Below are 27,440 nucleotides of genomic sequence, written 5' to 3'. Positions count from 1 at the left end.
GGAACTCTGCAGAAGAGGAAGAGAGGCGACGCCCTCCTTCCCGCCCATGCCACATTCCTTCTCTACCCTCCCCCCTTCCAAATCCGTCATTCCGTGGCGGAGGAGGGCGGCGCGTCCTGTCATTGGCCCTCTCCTCCTGTCACTCTCGCGCTTTGTCCCGCCCACCGCGCCACCCCATTGGGCGGGTGGAGCCGCCCCTCTGCGGGAGTGGTCAGGCAGGCTGTCCATCTCCGCCCGTGGCCACGCCTGCTCTCCGTCTCGGCCGCGCGGCAGGCAGGTTAGGTTGCTATCGTCAGAGGAGGTTTGTGTGAAGTGCCTGCGCCCCCCGGACAAGATGAGCGGTAAGAAATGGCGGATTATACCGGGGCCGGCCGAGGGGTGTTATTAAGGGAAGATACTTAAGAGGAGGGGTCAGCGGAGCGGAGGGGTTAGCGCTTAGGACAGGTAGGCCGGTCCAGAGCGAAGGGTGAGGCCGGGGTTACCGGGGCAGACATGGGGGTTGTATGCGCAGTGATATCCGCCCTCACTCGTTGTCCCTGTGCTACCTCGCCCCTTTTTTTACTTGCCCCACAATCGGAGGTGGTGGCGAGGATCCCCTCCCTCCTGTCTCTCCACCTCTCCCGCCCTTTTCGCTGTCCCCCCAGGTGGGTGGGGTAGGAGTCTAGAGGTTACCCCCCCTCCCCTGTGGTGACCCCGCTCCCTGACCTGTCCGCTGTACCTCATCTATGCCCCCTAGTTCCCCTGTGTGTCCCTCTAGGCCTCCGCCGCTGCCCTGTCCCGGAAGTGGCGCTTCCCCGTCGTGCCCGCCATGTTGTTGTGTCACTGTGCGCACTACAGAATGAGCACTGACTCCATATCTCTGCCCTGCAGATCAGGAGCCCAACACCGACGACATCAACGCAGGAAAGTCCGAGAGCCGGGCGGGAGGAGGAGGAGGAGGCGGATTTGTCCAGAAGGGGCAGGTAGGTGCGCCCACCCCAGCCCGCCGGGCAGCCCTTCCCCCCTCATTCACACACACGGCCGGGAGGAGGGTGCGGGGAGTAGTCTCGGCCCTGCTGCCTGGCTCTCCCACCATTTGGCTGCCAACCCACCCACATGGGGCAGGCTCCAGAAACCCATCCTCCTTGCCCTGTCCCTCCTGTTCTGTGATCCTCCTGACATGCTGGATTGTTTACATGCTGGCACACTGGGGTGGGGGATGGTTTTTGCTCATGTTGGCAGTGAATGGGTTAATATGGGATGCTGTAACTTAGTCTCGCCCAAGCAGCGTGCCTCCAGCTGTTGCAAAACTACAACTCCCAGCCTGCCCGGACAGCCTTCGGCTGTCCGGGCAGGCTGGGAGTTGTAGTTTTGCAACAGCTGGAGGCGCACTGCTTGGCGGACAGTAATGTTATGTAGCATGGCCGTTGCGGCACTGGTTGAGGAGCGCTGTTTGGCAATGGTTTCTATAGGATGTATCTGGTGACGTCGCTCCGTGACTCACCTGGCCATTATAAGCCCCGACCCAGTGAAACGTGAGCTGTTAATCCTTGATGAATGTTGTGAATGAGCGGTTATATGTGCGCAGTCATGTGACCTACCACGGAAGCTTCTAATGCTGAACGTTCTATCTAGAACAGGTTCTAGAGCATGTTCTCGTCTCTTCTTTTGTATTAACCCTTGCTCTGCGTCCTGTTCTGCTTATGCCTGCACACATCTTGCTGTCACTGTAGATTAAGATTTAAATATTTTATGGCCATCGGAGCTTATATTTTTTCAAGGGTATTAATTTGTGTCAAATGGCTTTTGAATAAACTTGAGGCAGCCATTACACATCCCAGTTGCTCAATGGCAGTGGAATTGAGGCATGTAAACCCAGTATTAAGGGGGTTATCCCACAATTAGGGTCAGGTCTATATATGGAAAATATGGTCGCAACACCAAAAATGGTGGAAAAAAAAATGTGGCTTTATTACATACAAAAAGCTGCACAGGCAGCCGAAACGTTGCTGCTGTCTTTTTTTTTTTTTTGTATGGAATAAAGCCACATATATTTTTTTTTTCACCATTTTTGGAGTGCTGCGACCATATTTTCCTTTTGTGTACCTGGGATCCGTGACCGGGATCAACTGGACGCTTGCACCCGACTTCATTGCTGTTTAGCTTGGTAGTGCTGCTTATCCATTATTTTACTATATACAGTAACCCCCCAGCATGTGATGGCCCCGACATATGATAAAATCGACATACAATGCTTTTATATGTCGGGGCCATCGCATTAACTGCTATCCTGTCGGATAGCAGTTTAAGCATCCCGGGCAGGTTCGCTTACCTATCCCCGCTGCTCCGGGTCCACTTCGCGATCCTCCGGCGTCTTCTGCATCTTCTCCATGGTCCGGGCCTCGCTTTCCGGCGTCGTTATGTCACTACGCTCGCCGCACCGGCGCAGTAGCGTTGGACAGCATCGGGAGCGGTGACGGGTCCGGAGCGGCGGGGACAGGTGAGTACAGCTTCCTATACTTTACATTGCACGGATCCCTCAACATACGATGGATTCGACAGACGATGGGTCGTTTGGAACAAATTACCATCGAATGTTGAGGGACCACTGTGTGTGTGTATATATATATATATATATATATATATATATATATATATATATATATATTATATATCATATTTCACGCATCTCAAAATCCACTGTGTGGCGGGAAATGTGCTGCAGCTGTGTGCGTTTAGAGAGGTATTGAGACGGGGGCCATACGCCAATACTTGGCTGCACGTCCCCTCCTCCTAACTTCACTAAACACATAGGGCTACCTAGCATAAGCCCTATGTGTCAGCTAACAGACGAAAACACCATATATTTCCCGCTGCACAGTGAAATACTGCGTATACGTTGTGTGACCCTATACTTGATTTCAGCTCATCGGGGGGGGGGGTCAGATTTTTTTTTATATATATATATATATATTTTTTTTTTTTTACGACTATGGAGATGAAATTGACAGGTCTTCCTGGACCAAACATGCTGCTGACTATTGTTGTACCCTGGATTGTTCAGAAGTTCCTTAGAGAAGAAATGGAGCAATGGTCATGCGAGGCACACTTAGTAGATTCCGTGGGGGGGGGCGGGGTAATTTTCTCCCTGTTCTCTGGATTGGTGGGGAGCCCATCTATTGAACCCCCATTAATTTGCTTATCTCCTAAACATTGTAGGGGATAACTACATTGCGGGATAACCCCTTTAAGGGTCTATTCACACATACAGTATCCTGCACATATTTGCACTGAATTTGAAGCTGCAGATTTTGATGTAAACTGACTGAACACTGCTTCAAATCTGCATATTCAAATCCTAGTTATGAAATATGCACAGTATACTGTATGTGTGACTATATGGGGTCATACGTGGCGCATTTCACATTGCGCAGAATACGCCGCATATTCTAAGGGCAGACACACACAGGGCTACGCCACCTTACCTCACTGCTCACACAGGTCTGCCAGGGTAGCCCTGTGTGTCTGCTTTTAGAAGAATATGCAGCGTAGTTCTTGCTGTATAGCAGATTTTGCAGTGTGAAATATGTTGAGTATATGCTACATGTGACCCTACTCTAAAGGAGTTTTCTGCTGCCCGTTCTTTGACAAAATTAAGGGCACACAGTGGGAGCAAAAAATAAAAATACTTTGCCTATTGTATGTTTCCTTATTCAGGACTGCCACTCTGAACTGCCTGGCAGAAGTGCCCCAGTGGCATCACATGAGATGCTGCAGCTAGTCAGTGGGCTCTTTTGTTACTGCTGGTGAGTACTGAGGCCAGTGATTGACTGGAGAGCAATGAGCTGAGGACCCTTTTAGACAGGCCAACAAGTGCACAAAATGATCGCCAGTCTTGTAGATCACGGTTTGTTAATTTAGCTTGGATTAGTCACTGTCCTGACTGGAGCGCTCCCTGGATCATTCGTGCCACGCTTTACTCTTATGGTCATCCCCAATTCTTCCCGTTACCATGACTTTCCAGAATCTCTGCAAAAAAAAAAATGGTGAGGTTGTGCAAACTGCAGCAGAACATTTTACAGTGGTTTTATTATGTGACTGGTTTTGTCAATGGTGCTGCAATTATTGGGAGCAAACATTGCTAGAAGTGTTCTCGGGCAATAATCAGCTTGTCTAAGGGCTCTCCTACACAAAAATTCAGCTGGCTGACCGCACAGACATTGTAAGCTCCATAGCTGGCAATGCAGTCCCAGTGGAATTTGTCCCCAAAAATTAACATGTTCATTCTTTGAGCGGATGCACTTTCAGCTAGTAGAATTCTGCTGTGGCGATTCCACATTATGACCAGAGCAGCAGAATGCTATTGAAAACTATGGAACTCTACTGCAAGCGGAGGGACATATAATTGGGGCACTTCTGGGCAGTGGTACTGGACCGGGAGTGGCTAAGGGCTTGCCTGAAAACCTTTTTATACTTTGTCTACCTTGGTCACCAAGTTCAGTGTCTTCAAATAAATGCGTGTGTCTATATAATATAATTTTTTTTTTCTATTTGGTGCTATTTTGGCCCAAGTGTCCTCTTTTTTATGCCTTTTTGGTTTTCACATTTCTGCTGATTTTGAGTTACAATCCACTGATTTTGGAAATACGCATGATATGCAAAAAAAGTGTAGAAAAATGCTTCACTTACACTACAATGATGATTGTGATTAGCTTTGAAAAACAAAGGTCCATACCTATGACACCTAGGCCAAATGTTTTTATTTCTGTATGTTACTCATCTTCTAGCAATTGCTTTTACCTTTCCAGTAAGCCTGCATGTGCAGTGTATGATCACTAATGAATAACTACCATAGAACTGTAAACACTTCATAACAGTTAAAATCAGACTGCCCACTAAAGTATTTAGAATACAGTAAGCTGGTACAAGCATATTAAATGAGAAAACAAAAAATCAACAGGCTTATTTGTATATATGTAGTAAAATGGAAGCTCACAAGTGCCTTGATTATGTGCATGTGAAAGGCTTTATAGATACAGGTAAATGGGATTTAGTATAGGAGTCTTGCTTAGGCTAAGTTAAAACTTAAGGAGTACCTGTCACCAAATAAAACCCTTAATATAGAGTTCCTTGTGTAATTAGCATACACTTTCCCATTCACTTGCTTTTAAAATTATTAACATAAATATGTTTAAAATGTAATAGAAAAAACAGCCACTTGGTTGCTCTGTTCTGTACCCTGCCACAATTAATAGTGAGTTTGGTCTCCTCCTGGCCTGTCAGGAGTCCAAACTCAGGAAGTGCTTCTCTATACACCAGTGTTACCCAACCAGGGTGTCTCCAGATATTGAAGAACTTGGCTGTGCTGGAATTTGTAGTTTTGCAACACCTGGAGGCACCCTGGTGAGGAAACACTGCTATACACTTAGCTGGATTTACAGCTGCACAGAAAGTGAAAGCTTCAGATTCTCACAGAAAGCTGCACAGACTGAAATCTGCAGGAGAGCCTCACTGAATGCTGCACAGACTGAAACATGCGCAGAGCCTGTGTCTTTGATTCATCACAGCACTGCAACCAGGGCGGAAGTTGACCCCAGCAGGCTTCAGTGATGTCATGCCTGCTGGGAAACGCCTACTTTCTCCTGCTGGGAAATGGTGAGCAAGAAGAGAGGTAAGATACACAGCTTTTTAAAGCTCTGACATTTTTTCTAAGGGCTGGAGGGGTTTTGGGAGTAGTTAGGGAGCATGGCCTGAGTTGAGAACAGTTTATTTGGTGACAGGTACTTTTTAAAGGACAGGAGTTTAGCAGAGGAAACAATAAAAACATTTTTATAATTTTTTTCTTTTTTGGGCTTCGTCCTTCTGCTCAACTCCTGTGAAGTACTGGACACCTGACAGAGCCCTTTCCATCAATAGGATCCGGTGAGACCCAGTGGTGTGCATTGTGAAAAAAGTCTGTTCAGAGCCAAAAAAAGGCAAACTATATCAGATACTACCCCAAACAGGATGGGGCTCCGTACTGGTGTGCACAAGCCCTTTCTATCCCCCCACAATCAGTGACAGCCTGCTTGGTATCTGTGTGTGGGTAGGCAGGACTCTTGCTGTCTCCTATTTATTTAAGAACTTGTAGTCTAGAGAACATTTATTGACTTATGAGAGTTGTGGGCATGCCCTGTGCCATGTGCATAGGTCACTTTTGTAGGGAGGTGGGAGGAGATGAGCTGTGACAATCATCCAGTGTTACCTTTCATTGTAATCCTTTCTGTGATAATAGGGGTGCCGAGAAGTGATCTCTACACAACAGAAACCTCTGACTCATTGGCCTAAATGAATACTACAAGATTTAATAATATAGATTGTAACTTGTAAATTAAAGCGGCATTCACACCTCGTTTTCAGCCTATGGTTGCCGGATCCGGCTGAGGGAGGGGAAAACGGAGTGCTCCCGTACCCCATCCAGACCGGTGCTGAAATCAATTTACTCTGAGCCGACCGTAGTCAAACAGTTACTCCGGTCGGATCGTATTTGACCCATATCCGGTTTTGTAACTGGACCTAAAAGTGTAGTATACTACGGTTTTAGGTCCGGTCAGGAAACCACATATGGGTAAAAAATTAGCCGACCGGAGTCATCGTTTGACTTACATTGACTCATTAAAGTAAATGGATTTCAACACTGGGGTAAGGGAGGGCCCGGTTATCCCCTCCCCCAGCCAGATCCTTCAACTGTAGGCTGAAAACAAGGTGTGAATGTAGCCTTAAATACACAAAAATACTGAAGAGGGATGATACACCTGTTTGCTGTTCATGATGGCCTGAAAGGATTCAGCACAGTAGAGCCGAGAAGTTTGTGACGAATCGAATTTACTGTAAGTTCGCTCATCTCTAGTTGTAATGATTGTTTGACACTGCTACTTTTAAAGGAGAACTCCAGAATAGAAATATTGCCCTCCATACTGCCGGCAGTAAAAAAAAAATAAAATCCATACCTTCCTTCGGTAACCCACTCCGGTCTCTGCCACGATCCTCTTCTTCGTTGCCGGTGGTCGACGTGTCATACTGCAATCAGTCAATCACCGGCCGCAGTGGAATCCTGACTCGGCCGGTGATAGGCTGATGTTTTTGGTCCCGGTAGCAGGTGCTCGCCGGCAACCAGGAAGAGGATCGCGACAGAGACCGGAGTGGGTTACCGGGGGAGCGAAGGAAGGTATGTATCCATAAATTTTTAATTTTTTTTACTGCCGGCAGTATGGAGGACAACTTTTCCATTCTGGAGTTCTCCTTTCATGGCCTAGATCTTTTAATCTATTGTAGACAAAAACTGATTTGCTCATAACCAATTACAACTCGGCTTTCTTGTTCCCAGAGCTCATTTAACCCCTTAACGACCGCAGACGTAAATGTATGTCCTGGTGCGGAGGCACTTCGTGCACCAGGACGTACATTTACGTCCTTTACGTCACCACGAGCATTGCTCCAATGCGCTGCACGATTGCGCTGATGTCCGCCAATAACCCCTCAGATGCCGTAATCATGGCTGCCGCGGGGATCTAAAATGGCGACCCTGCATTTGGCCATCTCCTGGGGTCTTCTGCTCTGGTCTGAGATCGGGCAGACCAGAGCAGAAGATCGCCGATAATGGTGATCAGTGCTGTGTCCTATGCATAGCACTGAACAGTATTAGCAATCAACTGATTGCTATAGATAAATAGACATAAGTGTATTTAAGAAAAAAAATGGAAAAATCCCCTCCCTCAATAAAAAAGGTAATTGTCCCTTTTCTCTCACTTTACCCCCTCAAAAGCTTTAAAATAAAAATTTATAAACCTAATTGGTATCACTGCGTGCATAAATGTCCGAAATATCAAAATATAATGTTTATGATCCCGTATGATAAACGGCGTAAGACTAAAAATAAGTCAAATTGATTGTTTTTTTTATTTTTGTTGCATTTAATTCCAAAAAAATTAAGTGATTTAAAAGTTTCATATACGCCAATGTGGTAGCTATAAAAAAAATACTGCTCGCGGCGCAAAAATTTTAAACCTGCTTATCTTGTACAAAGTTTGAATTTTCTTTTTTTAACCAGTAGAATAATAAAGTATGTAGCCATGGGTATCATTTGAATTGACCCACACATTAAAGAAAACATGTCCTTTTTACCGTAAAGTGTACAGTGTGAAAACAAAACCCTCAAACTTGCTAAATTGCGGTTTGCATTTGCATTTCCTCTAGGGATGTAAGAAAAAATCGATTCCCGCGATTATCGCGGTTTTTCACTTGCCGATACTGAATCGATTCAAAAATATTTTGAATCGATTCAGTATCGGCAAGTGAAAAATCGCTTTAGTGATGTGGAATTTGTATCTCCTGATGCACAGAAAGCATGTCCCGGGCATCAGGAGATACAAGTTGCACATTTTGTCAGCCGGATCTGACACGGCGGCGGCGGCGCTCTGGATGTATGGAGCGGGCTTCGACTCGTGCCTGCTCCATACTCTGCAGCCCCCGGCTGTTCTTAGTAGCAGGGGGCCGCCGCTAATAGCCAGCATGCGGCGATCGCCGCGGCTGGCTATTAACCCTTTAGATCGCCGCTGTCAAAGCTGACAGCGGCGTCTAAAGGGAGATGTGTAGGCTCTCCGTGGCTCTGTCATTGATAGAGCCTGGCTGGACCAGGCTCTATCAATGGATCGCAGATAAATGGCGTTCAATAGAACTCTATTCATCTGTCTGAGGAATCTAATGATTCCTAAAAGACTAATAAAGTGTACAAAAAAATAAATAAAATAAAATAGTTTTAATAAAAGCGTAAAAGACATTGTTTTTTAAACAGAATCGGGATATATCGCGATGTATCGTCACCTAGACGGTATCGCGATATATCGGGATATATCGAATCGCCACACTGGTATCGCGATTCACACCCCTAATTTCCTCCATTAAAAATTTTTGCCGATTGTCACCCCTAATTTCCTCCATTAAAAATTTTTGTGTTCGCTGTACATTTTATGGTAAAATGAGGTGTCATTACAAAGTACAGTTGGTCACGCAAAAAAAAACAAGCCCTTATATGGGTCTGTAGATGGAAATATAAGAGTTATGGATTTTAGAAGGCGAGGAGGAAAAACTACTTTAACACAAATAAAATTTGCCTGGTCCTTATGGTCAAAATGGGCTTGGTCCTTTTAAAGGGTTAAAATATGAAAGGTGATCTGTGATTGGCTGCTGTGGGCAAACCATACAGCTTTACATATTATTTAGGCTTTATCACTTAAGTGCTCTGTTTATGGTGTACATCAGCTAATGGCAAAGGTGTGCAGTTTTTTTACCACTGCACCCGAGCAGTGCCCATTCAGTTAAAGGAGATATCTGTTAAAAATTAACTTATCCACAGGATAGGGGATGAGTAGCTGATCGGGGGGGGGGGGGTTGTGTCTGAGCCTCCCCTGCGTTCATAGGGACAGGACCCGATGCTCGGTCAGGAGCACATGCTCCATACATTTCTATGGGAGTGCCAAAAAGACCCGAGTACAGCACTCAGGAATAATCATCGCTCTGGAATGGTCGTCAAAATCAGCGGTGGGCGTGCAGTCTACCAGCAGACCACATGTGCTACTCTGCAAGAGCTGGGGTCCTGTCCTGAAGATCACGCAGGTCCAAGCTCTGGGACCCCCGCGATCAGCTACTTATCCTGTGGATAAGGGGATAAGTTTAGTTTTGCCGGAGTTCTAAGTGGATAGAATGTGTAAAACTAGTTAATATATTAGGTCAAATATTATCATACTGTTATTTTATGGGACTCCGTAGTGCCAGAGGCCATTCCTTTTATTCCGCCAAAATTACAGTATAATTTTGGAAATGGACAGAATTTAGTCACCAGTGGACTGTTCAGTTCATTGAATGGAGTGGTTCAGGGATGCATGCATACTTTTCTGCCAGTAACCGATGTATACCCCTTCTCTCCCCTGCCGGTCCTGAGTCCAAAGACCACTGCCCCATTGCCTCCCCCATCCCTGGTGTTATAATTACCAGTTCCTGGGGTCCGCGCTACTTCTGGCTCCAGGGGGGTCCTGAGCTGTCACTGTGCGCACTGATGGTGACGTCGCGTTGAGGACTTTACTCATCATTGCGCAGCAACAGCTCAGGACGCTGCAGGAGCCAGAAGTAGTGCATACCCAGGGAACAGGTAATTAACCACTTAAGGACACAGCCCATTTTGACCTTAAGGACCAGGCCAATTTTATTTTTGCATTTTTTTTTCCTAGTCTTCTAAAAATCATAACTCTTTTATATTTTCATCCACAGACTAGTATGAGGGCTTGTTTTTTGCGTGACCAGTTGTCCTGCGTGATGACATCACTCATTTTACCATACAATGTATGGCGCAACCAAAAAAATACTATTTGTGTGGGGAAATTAAATAGAAAACCGCAATTTTGCAAACTTTGGTTTTCACGCCGTACAATTTACGGTAAAAATTACATGTGTTCTTTATTCTGTGGTTCAATGCGATTTAAAATGATTATATACTTTTCTATTATTGTTGCGCTTAAAAAAAAAAATTGCTAACTTTTTAACCAAATTAGTATGTTTAATATCCTTCTATTTTGACGACCTATAACTTTTTCATTTTTCCGTATAAGCGGCGGTATGAGGGATCATTTTTTGCGCCATGATCTGTACTTTTTATTGATACCAGATTTGTGTTCATGAAACTTATTTATAAATTTTTTTTTATATATTTTTTTTTTTATTTAATAAAATGTGACAAAGGAATTTTGCACTTTTTATTTATTTTTTACATTCACGCCGTTCACCGTACGGGATAAATAACATTTTATTTTAATAGCTTGGACATTTACGCACGCGGCGATACCAAATATGTGTATTAATTATTTTTTTTTTACACTTTATGCGGGTAAAATGGGATAAAAGGACTTTTTAAATTTTTATCGGGGGAGGGGATTTTTAACTTAATTTTTTACTATTTTTTTTATTTTATTTTTACTTATTTTACTTTCATTTTTACACTTTAATAGTCCCCATAGGGAACTATCTATAGCAATCCTTTGATTGCTAATACTAAGCAGTGCTATGTATAGGACACAGCACTGCTCAGTATGATCGGTCATCTTCTGCTCTTGTCTGCTCCATCTCAGACCAGAGCAGAAGACCCCGGGAGACGGCCGGAGCAAGGTGAGGAGACCTCTGGCCGCCATGCTGGATGATCGGATCGCTGCGGGCCATCCGATCATCCACTCACACTACCGCAATGCTGCAGATGCCGTGATCTGTATTCATTACAGCATCGGAGGGATTAATGGCGGACATCCGCGCGATAACAGCCGGGACCTGCCGCGCATGACGCGAGCACCTGTCTGGTGCTCGCGGTCATGTCGGAGAGTAAATGTTCGTCATGGTGCGTTAAGTACCACGTCATCGTGACGTACATTTACATCCATTGTCGTAAAGGGGTTAAAACACTGGGGATGGGGGAGGCAATGGGACAGCGGCGGTGGTTGGACTCGGGACTGTCAGGGGGAAGAGAAGCGGGTGGCGGTGGTTGGACGCTGGACCCCAGGACAGGCGGGGAGAGAAGGGGATGGCGGCGGTCTCTGGCACCGCAAAAGCCGCTGCAGTTCATTGATTTAAAGCGCCCGTGTTATCGGCAAGGTAATTGCAGATACCGATAACTTCCAAAATCGTGAATAGCGGCCGATAATATCTGCCAAACCGATAATCGCTCGATCCCTACTACCTATATGTGCAATTTATACCTATAATGATTGCTACATCATGCTACACCTTTGAGTGGTTCATAAGTTTTGGGTTCCTTTGTGTTGATGTCTGACATGTTGTTGTTGGGTCACTAAAATGTTAGTATAGCCTGCAGTAGGCATTTACCCATATAATCCCACCTCGATTCTGCTGTAATTATCCTCTATACCCATCCATTGTAAATGCTTTCTGCTGTGTAATGTGGTGACCCTATGTTTTACATTACTTATTTCATTTTTATTAGGACTCCCAGCCGTCTCCGTTGGCTCTATTGGCTGCTACATGTAGTAGAATTGAGCCTCCTGAAAATGGAAATTGTGCGGGCCAACAGCAGGGTGCAACAGAACTGGATTTGAGCACTGCCCAAATAGCACAAACAGCCAATGGCTGGCAGATAATATCTACATCTTCTGCATCCAAGGACCAAGCCGGAGGAGATAACTCTTCAAAGAACCGTCCAATAGCTCCTGGACAATTTGTGGTAGCGGCATCTCCAAACGTGCAAAATCAGCAGGTGCTGGCCAGTCTTCAGAGCGTAATGCCTAATATTCAGTATCAAGTTATACCACAGTTCCAGACTGTGGACGGACAGCAGCTGCAGTTTACCACTGCCCCTCAGGTCAGTGTCCAGCAGGATGCCTCTGGACAGCTGCAGATCATCCCTACTACCAATCAGCAAATAATTACTACCAATCGGGCTGGTGGGGGAAACATACTTACCATGCCCAACCTTCTTCAGCAAGCTGTCCCTATTCAGGGGATGGGTCTAGCCAATAATGTCCTTTCAGGGCAGACCCAGTACTTGACCAATGTTCCTGTTGCTCTTAATGGCAACATTACCCTTCTCCCTGTGAATGCAGCTTCGCTGACACCCACATCTCAGTCGGTCACACTGAGCAGTAGCAATCAGGATAACTCTCAGCCTGTTACTTCATGTGTTAGTTCATCACAGCTGGTCACCTCTCAGGCCAATGCCTACTTTACAAATGCTAATAGTCTCACCACCAGCACCACTGCTAGCGGTATGAATCTCTTGCATTGTAGCAGTGGAAGCAGCACGCAAGGGACCAATGTCCAAGTTCAGAGTTCTCAGAGATCAAGTGGTCAGCTCAGCTTGGTTACTGACTCCATTCAGCAGACCAGCAGCACCATGCAACAGGGCCAGCAAAAAGAAGGTGACCAATCGCAGCAGCAACAACAGCAGCAACAAATTCTCATTCAGCCACAGATTGTTCAAGGTGGACAGACTATCCAGACTTTACAAGCTGCACAACTTTCTGGCCAAACCTTCAGTGCACAAGCCATCTCACAAGATGCCCTTCAAAACCTTCAGTTTCAAACTATGTCCAACACAGGTCCAATTATTATCCGTACTCCTACAGTGGGTCCCAATGGGCAAGTTACTTGGCAAACTATACAATTGCAAAACCTACAAGTTCAAAACCCTCAACAGACAATCACTCTTGCACCCATGCAAGGAGTCTCTCTGGGCCAGTCAGGTAACAACTCCATGCAAGCTGGCACAGTGACTGTGAATGCTGCACAACTTTCATCAATGCCGGGCCTTCAGACCATTAACCTAGGTGCCTTAGGAGCCTCTGGAATACAAGTTCACCAACTTCAAGGGGTTCCTCTGACAATAACTAATGCAGCTGGTAAGTGTTAAACATTGTACTTGGCTTTACTTGTAGTAATTGTATAATGAAAACAGTAATGTTAAGAACACAAGTAACTAATGCAGCTAGATAAATGCTGGCCCCTGAAAAGTTAAACTTGTCTCCTCCACCTTTCAATGTCAAAGCCTAACTATAGGTTTTAGCCATGAAGTATAAACACATGGTTGAAGAGGGTATGTTTAATATTTTAATTGATGATTTTTCACCTCAGAAGCTGAGACAAGGTGCATGCTGGGTGATGTCTTTGACACAGTAGCACTTTTTGGATTTTTTTCTACTACAGTATTAACATAATTGGGATGCAAAATCCTCAGGGTTTGGAAAGCATTTTGCTGGTTTTGAAGTGGAAACGCAACATATTTGATACTGCGAAAAATATTAAGCATATCCCTCCGTTTACATACCATTAAAGCGGTTGCTCATCCAGGGGAGTAGTTTATAATGTGGCCCAGGCTGCATTAAAAACATCAAGGATATATAGATATATATATATAGATATATATAGAGATATATATATATAGATATATATATAGATATATAGATATATATATAGATATATATATATATATATATATATATATATACACATATATACATATATACATATATACATATATACATATATACATACATACATACATACATACATACACCCAGCATTCTCCTCCTCTGCTGCCGGTTTCTCGAGCACCGGGTTTCCGCTGTGGTTCTCTTTATTACTTCCATTGATGTTCCATGTGTACAGCAAATGGCTGCTCAGCGGCATTCCCTTGGCTGGAAAACCAGGCCAGTATCTTTTTCCATCTGTCAAAGACTGAAGTAATTTGCTCATAGGAACCAATCACAACTCAGCTATTGGTATCTTAACCCCTTAAGGGGACAGCCCATTTCTGGTCTTGAAAACACATCCAGTTTTCATTTTTGCATTTCAATTTTTTCTCCAATCTTTTACTAGGCATAACCTTATTTATTTTTTTTTCCATCTACGGACCCATATGAGGGCCGTCGCACCCCCTCTCATAGACATGAATGGAGAGGAGGTGGCCATGAGGTCACGTCTCGGTAGCATCGCCCGTCACAGAATGCTGGGGGCTGCACAGAGATCGTGGGGGGGGGGTCCCAGCGGTGGGACCCACCCCTGCGATCAGGCATTCTTTCCTATAATTTGGACTGGGGATAAGATGTTGAAGGTCTGAATACGCCTTTTAAATTTTAAATAAAATAACCACATTATAAAAGGTCTTTAATTTTCATGGGTTGAATTTGACAGTGCCAAACTAAGGCTGCTTTCACACTATAAAATTCATCCATTTTAAATATCCGTTTGATGTTCCGTTATAAAAACCTTGAAAATCGGCCATTAAACGTCCGTTAGAAAATCCCATTATAGTCTATGGGATTTTTACATTATCCGTTTTAATCTGTTATAGTCCATTATTAATAACTGATGTTATTTTGTGACGGAAGATAGTAATGGAAGAAATAGTGAATGCAATATTTCTTCCGTTCATTCTTTATTTTATTTTTTCATTTTAATCGGGACTTAACCATTTTCTTTCAATGTTATTAACTGCCTACCTCCAGCGGTGGCTCCCCTGACCTGCTCCGCTCCTTATCTAATCACTGATTGTGGCTATGCTTAAAACTCTTCTTTATTTATTATTTTACATATGAGGGGCTGCATAAGTGCTCCTTTTTTTGCACTGGGATGTTTGGTTTTAATCATTACCACTTGTTTTGATGGGACTTTTTGATCACTTTAAAAAAAAAAAAAATAATTCTTACAATACATTTGAGCTGTTTACCATGCTGTTTACCGTGCAGGATTATAAACCTATTTTAATAGTTTTGGGCAATTTCATGTGTGTCAGGGATCTGCCTTCAGCTAACTCAATCAAGCAGGGATGGGAGGGGAATGAGGCGTTTCAGCCCTCAGGAGATTGTGAACACCTCTTTGACACTTTTTCACCTGAGAATAAAAAGCATTTTCTTCGTTATAGAAGCGCAAACAGATATATAAGGCTCTGTGTGACTCTGTATAACAGCTATTTATTTAACCTAAACGTACCAGCGATTTAAGTTTAATGTAAGTGATTTTATGTCTGTTCCAAAACAGGAGATGGAACTGGCCACCTAAGCATTCATGCTACTGGAGCTGATGGGTTACACGAGGATCATTCTGCCATGGAAGAGGGTGAAACAAGCCCAGATCCTCAACCACAACCTGGACGGAGAATGCGCAGGGAGGCTTGTACTTGTCCTTACTGTAAAGACAGCGAGGGAAGGTATGAAAGTGTGCTAGGACTTGTAAAGAGACTCTTTAATACCATCATAACACACAGTATATTAATGGGGTTATCCACCATAAAGTGATTTTAGTACGTACCTGGCAGACACTGCCATTGACAGGTTGACATGCTTAGGAAGGATCTGCGCTTGTCTTGGGGCTAAATGGCTATGTTCTGAGATTACCATAATACTGTGGCTAGCTTTTTGTGAACTGGTATTTCCTGTTTGACTTTTCTTTTTTTGGCTACAAATCCCACAATTCCATTTTCCTCCCTCCCACACATCAGCCACCCCACCCATTGAAACATAAATGAACTGCATCCATTCAAAAAGACCTGTGGTTTTCAATCAGGGTGCCTACAGCTGTTGCAGTAGTTCCAGATTGATCTCTCTCCCACCAAGCGATCGCTCTACCCATTGAAGCAGACAGGCTCCCTGTCATCAGCTGACTAGTGAGTCAGGTCTCGGCCGCATTGCAACCTGGGAAAAATCTGAGACAGCAGTAATTTAGTATGCTGGTAAAAATAAATATTGGGGTGAAGGTCACAGAAGAATTGTGAGAAAACCATCACACACAGGTACAGACACTATATTATGAACTACACTAACTTTACAGCCCCTGTAGCATAGTCAAATAAATACAATTCCTGGAATACCCCTTTAACCCCTTCCCGCTATATGACGTATGCATACGTCCTGAGCGGGCTCCCGCGATAGAATGCGGGGTCACACACTGACCCCGCGTCATATCGCGTCGGTCCCTGCGGCCATCAACTGCCGAGACCCGTGGCTAATACCGGACATCACCGATCGCGGTGATGCCTGGTATTAACCCTTCAGACACGGCGATCAAAGTTAATCTCTGCGTCTAAAGTGAAAGTAAAAGTTGCCGGTTAACTAGGAGCTGTTCGGGACCACTGCAATGAATTTTCCCAATAAAAAAAAACAACTTTGTAAATAAAAATAAACATATGTGGTATCGCCGCGTGCTTAAATGTCCGAACTATAAAAATATATCGTTAATTAAACTGCACAGTCTATGGCGTACACGTCCAAAAATTCCAAAGTCCAAAATGGCGTATTTTTGGTCACTTTTTATACCATAAAAAAAGGAATAAAAAAGAGATCAAAAAAGTCCAACCAAAACAAAAATGATAACGATAAAAGCTTCAGATCACGGCGCCAAAAAATTAGCCCTCATACTGCCCTGTATGCGGAAAAATAAAAGTTATAGGGGTCAGAAGAGAAAATTTTTAAACTTATACGTTTTCCTGCATGTAGTTATGTTTTTTCCAGAAGTGCGACAAAATCAAACCTATATAAGTAGGGTATCATTTTAACCGTATGGACCTACAGAATAAAGGTGTAACTTTTACTGAAAAATGCACTGCGTATAAACGGAAGTTCCCAAAAGATACAAAATTGCATTTTTTTTTTCTTAAATTTTGTTTCGCCGTGGATTTTTGGGTAAAATGACCAATGTCACAGCCAAGTAGAATTGGTGGCACAAAAAAATAAGCCATGATGTGGATTTTTAGGTGCAAAATTGAAAGCGTTAGGGTATTTTCAGTTTTTGCACTAATTTTTTCCTCATCACCTTCTAAAAATCATGAGTCATTAAGGGGTTAAAGAGGTTGTACATTTGAGCCCTTTTTTTCATCTTGTCCAATAAAATCAATAGTTAAAGAACAGATTAGTCATCATTTCCTAAAGCAACGTTTTTGGTTGTCTCCCTTCTATGAAAACATATTGGGGGAGATTTATCAAAACCTGTCCAGAGGACAAGTTGCCCATAGCAACCAATCAGCTTGCTTCTTTCATTTTTAACAAGGCCTCTGCAAAGTGAAAGAAGCGATCTGATTGGTTGCTATGGGCAACTGGGCAACTTTTCCTTTTGAGCATTAGGGACCAAGCTGCATCCTCCTGTTGTCACTGATAGATCTGATGTTATTGCAGTCAAACATTATAAGGCTTATGTACTCGCATTGTGGCTGAAACTATCCCTGTGTGTAATAGGTGGTGTTCACAAATAGATTTGTGAATTGGCCCCAAAGTGTTGCCACAGCTTTTCTAATTGTTAATCACTGTTCAGCTTTATTACAGACTAAATAGATCATAAAAATTGGTTTCAGCAAGGTGGGAACATGTCCTAATAGGTGGTAAATGTGATAATTAAAAGACAGGTGTCCCTGCCCGCAGTGTGCACAACATAAGCTGAAAATTATTTTTTAAAACAGGAAGCATCAAATTGTTGTGAGGACATTACATAAATTGGGGGGAAACATTATACACCTAAAGGGGCAGATTTATCAAAACCTGTCCAGAGGAAAAGCTGCTGATCAGATCGCTTCTTTCATCTTTGAAAAGGCCTCTAAAAATAAAAGAAGCGATATGATTGGTTGCTATGGGCAGGTTTTGATGAATCTCCCCCAAAAACTTTATTCTAATAGGTAATTTCCTGACAATTCACGAGGGTAAGTTTAAATATATTCCACATGCCATTAACTCCTTTCCCATGACTCAAGTCTGCAACCTTGATAAGTATTTTATTAGTACAAGATACAAGGAAGAAGTTGAACACACTGGTTCTTTACACTACAAAATGGCTTAGTTTTAAATTTCAACATTTTCAAACCAATCTTATTATTCTCAGGAGTTCAAGTGACCCAGGGAAGAAAAAGCAGCATATCTGTCATATTCCAGGCTGTGGAAAAGTTTATGGAAAGACGTCTCACCTGAGAGCTCATTTACGTTGGCACACAGGAGAAAGACCTTTTGTCTGCACCTGGGTGTTCTGCGGAAAGCGTTTTACCCGGAGTGATGAGCTACAGAGACACAAACGTACCCACACCGGTGAGTAATGTGTTGTAAAAAGTGGGGCGCTGTATTGTTGGAAAAAAATTCAGACCTTACACTTTTTTTTTTTTTTTTTTTTTTTTTTTATAAAGTACCGTATTTTTTGCCCTTTAGGACGCACCAGCGTATAAGACGTACCCAATTTATAGGTGCAAAATCTTAAAAAAAGATTCTGAACCCAATAGTGGTCTTCAACCTGCGGACCTCCAGATGTTGCAAAACTACAACTCCCAGCATGCCCGGAGTTGTAGTTTTGCAACATCTGTAGGTCCGCAGGTTGAAGACCACTGCATAGGAGGTAATACTCACGTGTCCCCGCCGCTCCGAACCAGTCACCGCTGCCCTGGCTGTCGCTCCATCGCTGTCGCCGTGTCCCCGTCGCTCCGGAACGTCTCTGCTGCCGGCCGGGTATCCTCGCTCTCCGTCGCCGCCATCACGTCGTTACGCACGCCGATGCACGTGCGCGACGACGTGATGACGAGGAAGGAGAGCGCCGGCCATACAGGGGATCCCGGCACGGAGCAGACACCGAGGAGGCAGGTAAGGTCCCTCCCGGTGTCCTGTAAGCACTAACCCGGCTATAGATAATGCCCAAAATCGTGATTATCGGCCATACTGATCGGTTGATCCCTAATAAATATATATATATATATATATATATATATATATATATATATATATATATATATATATATATATGTATATATGTATATGTATGTATATGTATGTGTGTGTGTATATAGAACTTTTTTTCCCCCACTGTAGTACCCCTTAAACTAATGGCACTTTTTATACCATATTTTCATCTAGGGTCCAAAATCTTGTGTGTTTTTTAAATCAACTGGCTTCAGAAAGTTAAACATATTTGTAAATTACTTCTATTTAGAAATCTTAATCCTTCCAGTACCTATGAGCTGCTGTATGCTCCACAGGAAGTTCTTTTGTTTTTGAATTTCCTTTCTGTCTGACCGCAGTGCTCTCTGCTGACACTTCTGTCCATGTCAGGAATTGTCCAGAGCAGGATAGGTTTGCTATGGGGATTTGCTCCTGCTCTGGGCAGTTCCTAAAATGGATAGAGGTGTCGGCAGAGAGCGCTGTTGTAAGACAGAAAGAAAATTCCAAAAGAGAAAAACTTCCTCTGTAGTATACAGCAGCTGATAAATACTGGAAGGATTAGATTTTTTTTTTAAATAAAAGTAACAAATCTGTTTAACTTTTTGGCAGCAGTTGATGATTTCCACTGGAGTACCCATTTAACTTTACACTTAGCATGCTGTTGTATAGGCCAATAACCTTTTCTCACTCTTGATCTCTTAGAATGTATTGACAGTGTAATGTAATTTATACTTCTGTGTGCTTTCTAGGTGAGAAGAAATTTGTGTGTCCAGAGTGTCCGAAGCGCTTCATGAGAAGTGATCACCTGTCCAAGCACATAAAGACACATCAAAACAAGAAGGGGCAGACTGGACCAGTAGCCATGACGACTGTTTCTATGGAAACAGGGTCAGATGGAAGTGCTGCCTCCACCCCCACCCCCCAGACCCTAATCACCACCAATATGGTAGCCATGGAAGCAATATCGCCTGAAGGCATTGCCCGCCTCGCCAGCAGCGGCATAAATGTCATGCAAGTGGCAGACTTGCAGTCAATCAACATCAGTGGCAATGGCTACTGAGGGGCCTTGTCCAGACAGGACTGTAAATAATTGGGAAAAATTTGTTTTGGTATTGGAGTTAGGGCTATAAAAGAATGATGGGTCCAAAAGCATATATGTGGAATATGTCAAATGTCTCTGACATGGAAGTTTGTGCCAACTTATCTTCCCAACCTCAATGTGGGGAGACTCATGCTCTGTAGCAATTTTCGTTTTATTTTTTGTTTTTGTTTCCCCCCCCCCCACCATACATACATCCTCATTGATTAACATTATATTACAGTTAACTACAGGGCTTCCTGTTTGGAAAGAAGGTAACAATATGTGTTTAAATGGAGTGGAATTGCTATAAAGGCTGATATCCGCCTTCTGTGTAAGTGAAGGAGTGCCAGGTACACCTATAGGCTTGAGTGTAAGTACCAGCAGTTAGCCACTGTAATGCCCCTGACTTAGGGTGAAGGTTGTGAAGATGTTTGCCAGGACTTATCTATTCTTCCTTTTTTATCATAAATATATATATATATATATAATAAATATTTCTATTTTCTTATATTTTCAAAAACAGAGGAAAACCTAAGGTACATGTGTAAACATTGGACCTTTAGAATTATTGTCAAAGCAATACATTTTTAACAAGACGCATATATATATATATATAGGATATTAAAACATTAAATAAAATGCCAAAAAATTATAACAAGTGCTTAGACCAAAATTTACTCTGGTCACTCTGCATAGCCTTATCTTGTTAGAACCTTTTGTTTTTTGCTAATCTGTAATATGGATAGATTGCATTCTACATTATTGAATTTTAGGCATTTTGTGCGATTATGTATACATTTTCTCTTTACATCCTTTTCGTCTCTAGCTGTCACATTCCCATTGAGCAGGAGAAATAATACCGATCCATGTGGGTCACAAACTGTTACTGCAGGATTGTCTGTACCTGGCCTACACTCTAGTGCAGTGGTCTTCAACCTGCGGACCTCCAGATGTTTCAAAACTACAATTCCCAGCATGCCCGGACAGCCGATGGCTGTCCGGGCATGCTGGGAGTTGTAGTTTTGAAACATCTGGAGGTCCGCAGGTTGAAGACCACTCTAAGTACTCTAAGTAAATGTCACTCGGGTGCTTTGGCTGTGTTGCTTGCTTGGAAACTTGAAATCAGAATCAATGCAAAACAGTGAAGCCAAACTTGTGTACGTAGTGATGTATGAACAATTTGGAGGCTAAACACACAATGGAGCTGCTAAAGTGCTGATTGTTTTGCATCTTTTATTTGCTTTCCTGGCATTGAATGGTCCATTTAGAATGGAAGACAACTTGTGGAGCAGTAAAATCCCCTGAACAGTAGTGCCCCAGACTAGTGAACTCACATTTCCACACTCTTAATGCACATGCTCTTTATCGGTTGCATACAATAAGGTAAATGAACTTGTCTTGTCCCCTTTACCCATTTGTCAGCTGCAGGATTATCCTTTCTTTCAGTGTCTCTGAATATATGTAGTGTGATCTTTGCTTCTGGACATTGAATGGCATGATGAACATAAGTGTACGTTTGTGTCCCCCTGCTCATGTTCTCATACCTTTGCAAATGTTAGTGGAGAGGCTTTTTTTTTTTTTTTTTTAAAGAAATGACTTGTGTAAATATGCCTGGCTTTTTTTTTTTTTCTTCCAAAATTGTATTTGGTGGGGGCTTCCACCTACATATTTTTATATAAATTATACACAGCCTACACATATGGAATGAAAATGTATTTTTATACAATAGTTACCTCCACAGGGTATTTCTGGTCATCTTATTCTGCTTGTAATTAAAATTTAGCTAGAGGTTTACCGATCTCATAAGGTCGTGGTATAAAGACTATTCTTGGCAGATAAGAAATCATTGCGTCTCGCTGTAGAAGTGGAGGTTGTTTGATCTAAGGTTCGATGAGGTTTGTGTTCGTTAGATGCATCAGGAATGCCTGTTGCATGTGATGAAGATGTTTTTGTGTTTTTTGTTTTTTTTTCACAATGACTGTGCCTTAATGTGTCATTATGTGGCTAGACCATAAATGATAACTTTATAAGGAATACGATCAGTTAGTTACAAGCTATGCATTTTTGTCAGCCGTTGTCACTCATATATACATCACACTCAATGATTTTTTTTTTTAACTTCTTGAAGAGTGCCCCCCACATTATTGTCATGTCTTATGCATTGTACCTGTCTTTCAGCAGTGAAACCTATGTAATTGCTAATAGTTTTATTTTAATTCTGTGACTTGACCTCTATATTACGATTTGTTGTAAATAAATAACTGTTTTCTATTTGAAGAGGCTCCAAGTTTGTTTCAACTTTACCATGCAGTTAGCTGAGGAAAAACGAATGAACTTTCCTTGGTCTCCAGGTTATACATTTTCAAGAGCAGGTTTATCTTTGCACCTATCCCCTTTTTTTTAGTTTCATTTGGCCCTTGCACCACGTCCGTAAATGTTTTCTTTGCTCGTCCCGTAAAATGATTTTTAGAAGTAATTTCAATTTTGTAATGTTAAGTCGTGCCTAGCTAAATGTCTATTTCTTAAGACCTATCAGTAAATTTTATGAAGAGGCGTGGCTACAAAAAACCTGTCACTTGTCCAAAATGTAATAATACAAAGTTTTTTTTTCTACAGGAAAAAAAATAGGGCAAAGGAGCCATGTTCTAAAATGAAAAGCTAGTAAGTGGATTGTAAGTTTGCATGTCGTAGACAATTCTGTAGGTAGATGGCAGGTGCCATTTGTCATAAATAGCTCGTACACCATAAGATTATGAATTGGGAAGCAACATGTTAAACAAATTAAATATGCTAATGAGTTTAGTAAGTTGTAGGTGACTGTATAGCTGTTTTGATACTTATGTATTATGTTTTATGCTGTTTGTAGACATTACTAGAACGACTTGCTTAAAGTTGCTTGGACACTTGAAAATTTGCGGCAGCATCAATATAGTAATTGTAGTCCAGAATTTTGGATCTGTCAAATTGTCCAAAAGATAAGAGCTACATGGTGAAAGACAAGTCTACAAAAGTGTCGACAGTAATGTCTGCATGTAGCATGATTTCCATGGACAAAATCAGGACTCCACTTAAGTCAGATTTACTACTTTGGTGTTATTGAGTAGCCATGACTTTCCGTTACAATGATGTGCTGGTGTATTGAATTCTGTGTCAAAGAATGGGCTCACCATTCGAAGAGGGTGGAATCGACCTTTAAATTTATGTCCTGTCTGAGTGGATGCAATGGTAGGAGTATTCTATATGTAAGCGTTGGTTAACCTTGGCATCTATTAATGAGATAAGCTGATGACTGGGATTGTAGATAGTGTTGGCTTCCTGTATTTTAGTACGTAACATAATGTCACTTCTGACCTGGCCAAAGTTTCTTCCTCCGCTTACATTTATTTTGTGGGGCAGTATTCTTCAAGCCATTAACGTTTCTAAAACCTCTGGGAATGTATAAACCGTGCCTAAAACTCTTTAACACTGGCAATAACTAAAGCTAGAAGATAATTGAACTATATGTAATGTATGATTATAATTTTCTTTTTTTTTTTTATCCTGGTGTAATATGGGAAGCATTTTAAAACCATTCTTTTGTATAAAGGTGACAATTTACTGTAGTTTATAACTCATTTGTAAACTTAATTACGTTTCTGTTTTTAATAAAGTCTCTTAAGAGCTCTATCAGATTTGGTGTTTGTTTTTTCTTTACAGTAATCTTTCATTGTGTTTAATTGAAATCCGTTGCCACTAGTTGACCATTATATTTACTGCCAAAACAGCTGATCAGAGTATAATTTTCACAAGGGAGCAACTGTTCTAATAACTGTCGGAGCCTCTCTACAACAGAAGGGCTTGGGTGTTCCCAGTAGTAAGAGGGAGTAAGGAAACAAAACTGGTGAATGTGTGGTATGGTCATGGGTGACCATGGTTATAGATTGCTAAAAATGGCTGTTGGCAAAATGTCAGAACACGGGGAAGATTCATCAAAACCTGTGCAGCAGAAAAGTTGCCCATAGCAACCAATCAGATTGCTGATTTCATTTTGTAGAGGTCTTGTTTAAAACGAGACCTCTGGTTGCTATGGGCAACTTTTCCTCTGCACAGGTTTTATTAAATGCCCCCAAAGGTGCATCACAACATACTGTGGTGAACCTACAGACCTGTCAGTGACCATGCTGACCCCTGTCAACATCAGAACTGGACTATGGAGAGCAGTATAGAAAGGGGTCCAAGTCTGGGGAAACCTCACTTACAGGACTGAGAATCTGCTACTAACCTCTTGGTTGCCAATACCAAAGCATCTAATCTGAAGTGTCCATGGCTTCACAGGTCAAAGCCGTTTTGGCATGAAGTTAATGCTGCAATTATTAAAATAGTTGTCCTCTATTTTCTTTATGGGTTGGCTGGATTATTTGGTCAGCCAATGTTCACATAGGAAACTGTCCATAGAAAAAGTTTGAGTTGCCCTTAGCAACCATAGAATGCTGCTTTCATTTCTGAAAAATTCATTTAAAAAAAATTTAAAGAAGCAATCTGGTTGCTATGAGGAACTTTTCTTTTAGTCATGTTTTAATAAATCTCCCCCAAAGTGATTACCACTATGTATATACGGTAATCTCATTAGTGAGTATACCCCTTTTTTGTAAATATTAGATCTTCATGTTGCACAGCTACAATGTAAAGTAGTGAGTGTTAGGGATCGACCGATTATCGGTATGGCCGATATTATCGGCCGATAATCACGATTTTTGGGCATTATCGGTATCGGCAATTACCTTGCCGATAGTGCCCTGCACCGACCCACCGCACCACGTCGCACCGCCCACCGTAGTGCTAGGCTGTACACCGGTATGAACCGGATACCGTTTTTTTTTTCCCCCTCCCACGGTATGGATTTTTGCCCATACCGCTATACCAGTCGGGCCCCTCCCCCACCCTCCGAGTGAATAAAAAAATTAAACGTACCCGTAATGGGGGTGGTCCGGGCCATCCGTCCTTCCTGTAGTGTCCGGTGGCATTCTGGGTGCAGGGTGAACCGGTCCGGGTGTCATCTCCTCCACTCCGGACTAGTACGCTGCATAGATGCAGCAACGTCAGGTGCGTCGCTGCGAAGCGGCGTCTATGCTGCGTTACAAGGCCGAAGCGGAGAAGAGGACCCCCGGAGAAGGACAGCCCGGACCGGTTCACCCTCCACCCGGAATGCTGCCGGACACTACAGGAAGGATGGATGGCCCGGACCACCCTGACAGGTAGGGGGAGAGAAGCGGGTGGCTGCGGCGGCCTATGACACTTCAAAAGCCACTGCAGTGCATTAAATAAATGATCTGCAGCGGTGTCGCGGGGGGATAAATAGCCGATAACTTATACCGGAATATCGGTATAAGTGATCGGCTATCGGCCCTAACCTCCACCGATTATCGGCCCTAAAAAAAACGATATCTGTCGATCCCTAGTGAGTGTACAGCCTGAATAAGTGTTTTAATGTTGCTGTTTCCTCAAAATAATGCAACATGCAGCAATTAATGTTTTAACCTTGGTAACAAAATTGAGTACACCAATTAGCCATTCTCCCTTTCTGGTGTTATGTAACTTGGTAGTGTTACAAGGTTTCAGGTAAATGGGAAGCAGCGGTCTTGCATTAGGTGTTATCGTTCTCGAATAGTGGTCACTGGAAGTTAAACATATGACTCCTAATGGTAAAGAACTCTCCCAGGAATAGAAGAAAAGTTATTGCTCTTAATATAAATATATATATATTCCCTAAGAAGATTGTCAAGATACTGAAACTGAGCTGGGCAACACCATACAGCAGTTTCACATGGCAGGCTTCACTCAGAACAAGCCTCGCCATGGTCAACCAAAGAGGTGGAGTGCACATGCTCAGCATCATATCCAGAGGAAGTCTTTGGGAAATATATGTATAAATGCTGCAAGCATTCCTGCAGAGCATGAAGAGGTGTGGTGGGGTCTACCTGCCAGTGCTCAGACCATACACCGCACACTGCATCAAATTCATTTACATAGCTGTTGTCTCTGAAGAAAGCATCATAAAATGATGCACAAGAAAGTCTGCAGTTTGCTGAAGACAAGCAGACTAAGGACATGGGTTACTGAAACTATGTCCTGTGGGCCAATGAGACCAAGGGAAAATTATTGGGTTCAAATAGTGTACAAAGTGATATGTACAAAGAGAAGTGTGTCTTCCCAAACGTCAAGCATGGTGGTGGAAGTGTCATGGTCTGGGCTGCATGAGTGTTGCTGGCACTGGGGAGCTACAGTTCATTGCGGGTATCATGAATGTCAACATGTACTGTGAGAAACTAATGCAGAGTAAGATCCCTTCTTTTCGGAGATTGGGCAGCAGGGCAGTATTCCAACATAACAACCCCAAACACCTCCAAGACGACCACTGACTTGCTAAATAAGCTGAGGGTAAAACTGATGGACTGGTCAAGTACAGTGCATAGTGAAAGTATTCGGCCCCCTTTAACTTTTCGACCTTTTGCCACATTTCAGGCTTCAAACAAAGATAAACAATTTTTTTGTGAATCAACAAGTGGGACACAATCAATTGGATATTTCAAACTTTAACAAATTAACTGAAAAATTGGGTGTGCAAAATTAGGCTGGGTCCACACTACGTTTTGTCCCATACGGGAGCGCATACGGCAGGAGGGAGCTAAAACCTCGCGCTCCCGTATGTGACCGTATGCGCTCCCGTATGCCATTCACTTCAATGAGCCGACCGGAGTGAAACGTTCGGTCCGGTCGGCTCATTTTTGCGCCGTATGCGCTTTTACAACCGGACCTAAAACCGTGGTCAACCACGGTTTTAGGTCCGGTTGTAAAAGCGCATACGGTGCAAAAATGAGCCGACCGAACGTTTCACTCCGGTCGGCTCATTGAAGTGAATGGCATACGGGAGCGCATACGGTCACATACGGGAGCGCGAGGTTTTAGCTCCCTCCTGCCGTATGCGCTCCCGTATGGGACAAAACGTAGTGTGGACCCAGCCTTATTCAGCCCCTTTTACTTTCAGTGCAGCAAACTCTCTCCAGAAGTTCAATGAGGATCTCTGAATGATCCAATGTTGACCTAAATGACTAATGATGATAGAATCCACCTGTGTGTGTAATCAAGTGTCCGTATAAATGCACCTGCACTGTGATAGTCTTAGAGAT

General features: G+C 42.9%; 2 protein-coding genes across 10 annotated transcripts in view; one reads left to right on the top strand and one right to left on the bottom strand.

Annotated features, from left to right (window-relative positions):
* Positions 1 to 1,728, bottom strand: part of SP7 (Sp7 transcription factor) — a 189,938-nt gene extending 188,210 nt beyond the window's left edge. For 7 of the 8 annotated variants that reach the window (XM_056555255.1, XM_056555245.1, XM_056555259.1 and 4 more), the window contains exon 1: positions 1,484 to 1,728. The gene's annotated coding sequence lies outside the window, so the exon portion shown is untranslated. The remainder of the gene's footprint in view (positions 1 to 1,483) is intronic. The other variant, XM_056555277.1, reaches the window with a different exon arrangement.
* SP1 (Sp1 transcription factor) lies at positions 47 to 23,940 on the top strand. 2 transcript variants are annotated; one of them, XR_008888462.1, is made up of 7 exons: positions 47 to 341; positions 871 to 962; positions 12,002 to 13,412; positions 15,550 to 15,718; positions 18,376 to 18,575; positions 19,943 to 21,201; positions 21,312 to 23,940. XR_008888462.1 is itself a non-coding variant. In XM_056555237.1 (6 exons), the coding sequence occupies exons 1-6, from the start codon at positions 47 to 49 to the stop codon at positions 20,251 to 20,253; spliced, it is 2,478 nt and encodes an 825-aa protein (XP_056411212.1). In that variant the 3' UTR covers positions 20,254 to 21,240. The 2 variants fall into 2 exon arrangements, 1 of the variants encoding a protein (XP_056411212.1); XM_056555237.1 differs by lacking the exon at positions 21,312 to 23,940 and having other exon boundaries at positions 19,943 to 21,240.
* Positions 23,941 to 27,440: the final 3,500 nt, after the last annotated feature.

This window comes from Hyla sarda, chromosome 2 (genome assembly GCF_029499605.1).
Source record: "Hyla sarda isolate aHylSar1 chromosome 2, aHylSar1.hap1, whole genome shotgun sequence".
Taxonomy (NCBI): domain Eukaryota; kingdom Metazoa; phylum Chordata; class Amphibia; order Anura; family Hylidae; genus Hyla; species Hyla sarda.
This window is presented reverse-complemented; position numbering and strand designations above follow the sequence as displayed.

What these genes read in the sequence shown, in the direction of transcription:
- SP1 (XM_056555237.1), top strand. Translation starts at nt 47, where the DNA reads ATGCCACATTCCTTCTCTACCCTCCCCCCTTCCAAATCCGTCATTCCG. An exon ending in GATTTGTCCAGAAGGGGCAG is followed by an intron (nt 963 to 12,001) that starts GTAGGTGCGCCC and finishes CATTTTTATTAG; the next exon opens with GACTCCCAGCCGTCTCCGTT. An exon ending in ACACAAACGTACCCACACCG is followed by an intron (nt 18,576 to 19,942) that starts GTGAGTAATGTG and finishes TGTGCTTTCTAG; the next exon opens with GTGAGAAGAAATTTGTGTGT.